Source organism: Coniophora puteana (genome assembly GCF_000271625.1).
Source record: "Coniophora puteana RWD-64-598 SS2 unplaced genomic scaffold CONPUscaffold_85, whole genome shotgun sequence".
In the NCBI taxonomy this organism is placed as follows: Eukaryota; Fungi; Basidiomycota; class Agaricomycetes; order Boletales; family Coniophoraceae; genus Coniophora; species Coniophora puteana.
In genome coordinates this window covers 2477-3605 of record NW_006913137.1, presented here as the reverse complement: position 1 = coordinate 3605, position 1129 = coordinate 2477, and the positions used below count along the sequence as shown (strand labels likewise).

The following is a 1129-nucleotide window of genomic DNA, read 5'->3' as shown; positions in this document are numbered from 1 at the left end:
GCCGGTCGCAGCTGCGTTTGCTTCCCCACTGCGTAGGCCGCGGAATGCGTTGATGAGCGATGATTTGCCGCTACCCGCAATTCCCGTGACGGCAAAGTGGTAGTAGCCCTCGCGGTACCCTACTCGGCGCCTGGCAGCTTCGAGGTCTACAGTGGAGGGCATGATGACAGGCTGGATGCCCTCTCGGAGCTGACGCTCCGCCTCCTCCTTTGCCGCATGAGCACGGCTAGCTTCTTCCGCTGCTGCTCGGGCCGCAGCCTCGGCAGCCTGCTGTGCCTCGACCGCCTTCCTCTTCTCCTCGGCAGCAATCTCTCGCTGCCTCTGCGCTTCCCATTGAGCTGCCTCCGTCGCCCTCTTCGCCTCTTCTCTCAGTTGGTTCTCCCTACGATCCGCTTCCTGCCGCTGTATTTCTGCCTCGCGCTGCACAACCCCTCGAGCCTGCTCCGCCTCCCATCTAGCGTGCTCTGCCTCCGCTCTCGCCGCCTGCATGGCGGCCTCTGCTTCTCGAGCTTGCCTGGCCGCCTCCTCTGCCTGCCTTGCACGTTCCTCAGCTTCCCTGGCGAGCCGAGCATTTTCCTGCGCTTGCCATGCCTGTCTTGCCAGCCCATGCAGTAGTACCGGACGAGTGTCATCGTGTCAGCGGATTTAAGCGAGATGATATTTGTCGCTCGAGCGGACTGTCGGCCCAGTGTCGTGTACCTTCGGATGGGCGGAGAGCCCGGCGGACGGGTAGTGGAGGCCAAGCCACTGAACATCCGACTATAAGAATGCACCAGGAGGATGGCTAGGCTGTGTAAGTGAGTGACATCGACGGGCGGACATGCGTCCGAGGGTAGTAACAGGAGCGTAGGTTAGTGAAACGCGAGGCTAATGGAGTGCCATCGCTCAGCGGACATGTCATCGGACAATACATTGATCAGTCGCGTCTCAGCAAATGTAACCATTGGGTGTATAAGATGGGAATAGAGAGCCATCGAACAGCGGATATGTAGCCGGACGAGATAAGAGAATAATTAAAGTTAACATGTGTCGGATTTGTAGTTGAGGTCCATCGGTAGAGCGGACAGTATGCCGGACTGAATGATGTGAAAGCCTTTTTTGAATATGGTTACAATTTTAAAGCTAATAA

The 1129-nt window shown here is 57.6% G+C and overlaps 1 protein-coding gene across 1 annotated transcript; it reads right to left on the bottom strand.

Moving 5' to 3' along the window:
- Nucleotides 1-29: 29 nt before the first annotated feature.
- On the bottom strand, nt 30-489 carry CONPUDRAFT_160678 (uncharacterized protein; the record flags this gene model as incomplete). The annotated part of the gene is made up of 1 exon (XM_007777811.1): nt 30-489. A coding segment is annotated over one exon (460 nt), but the record flags the coding sequence as incomplete, so codon positions are not given.
- Nucleotides 490-1129: the final 640 nt, after the last annotated feature.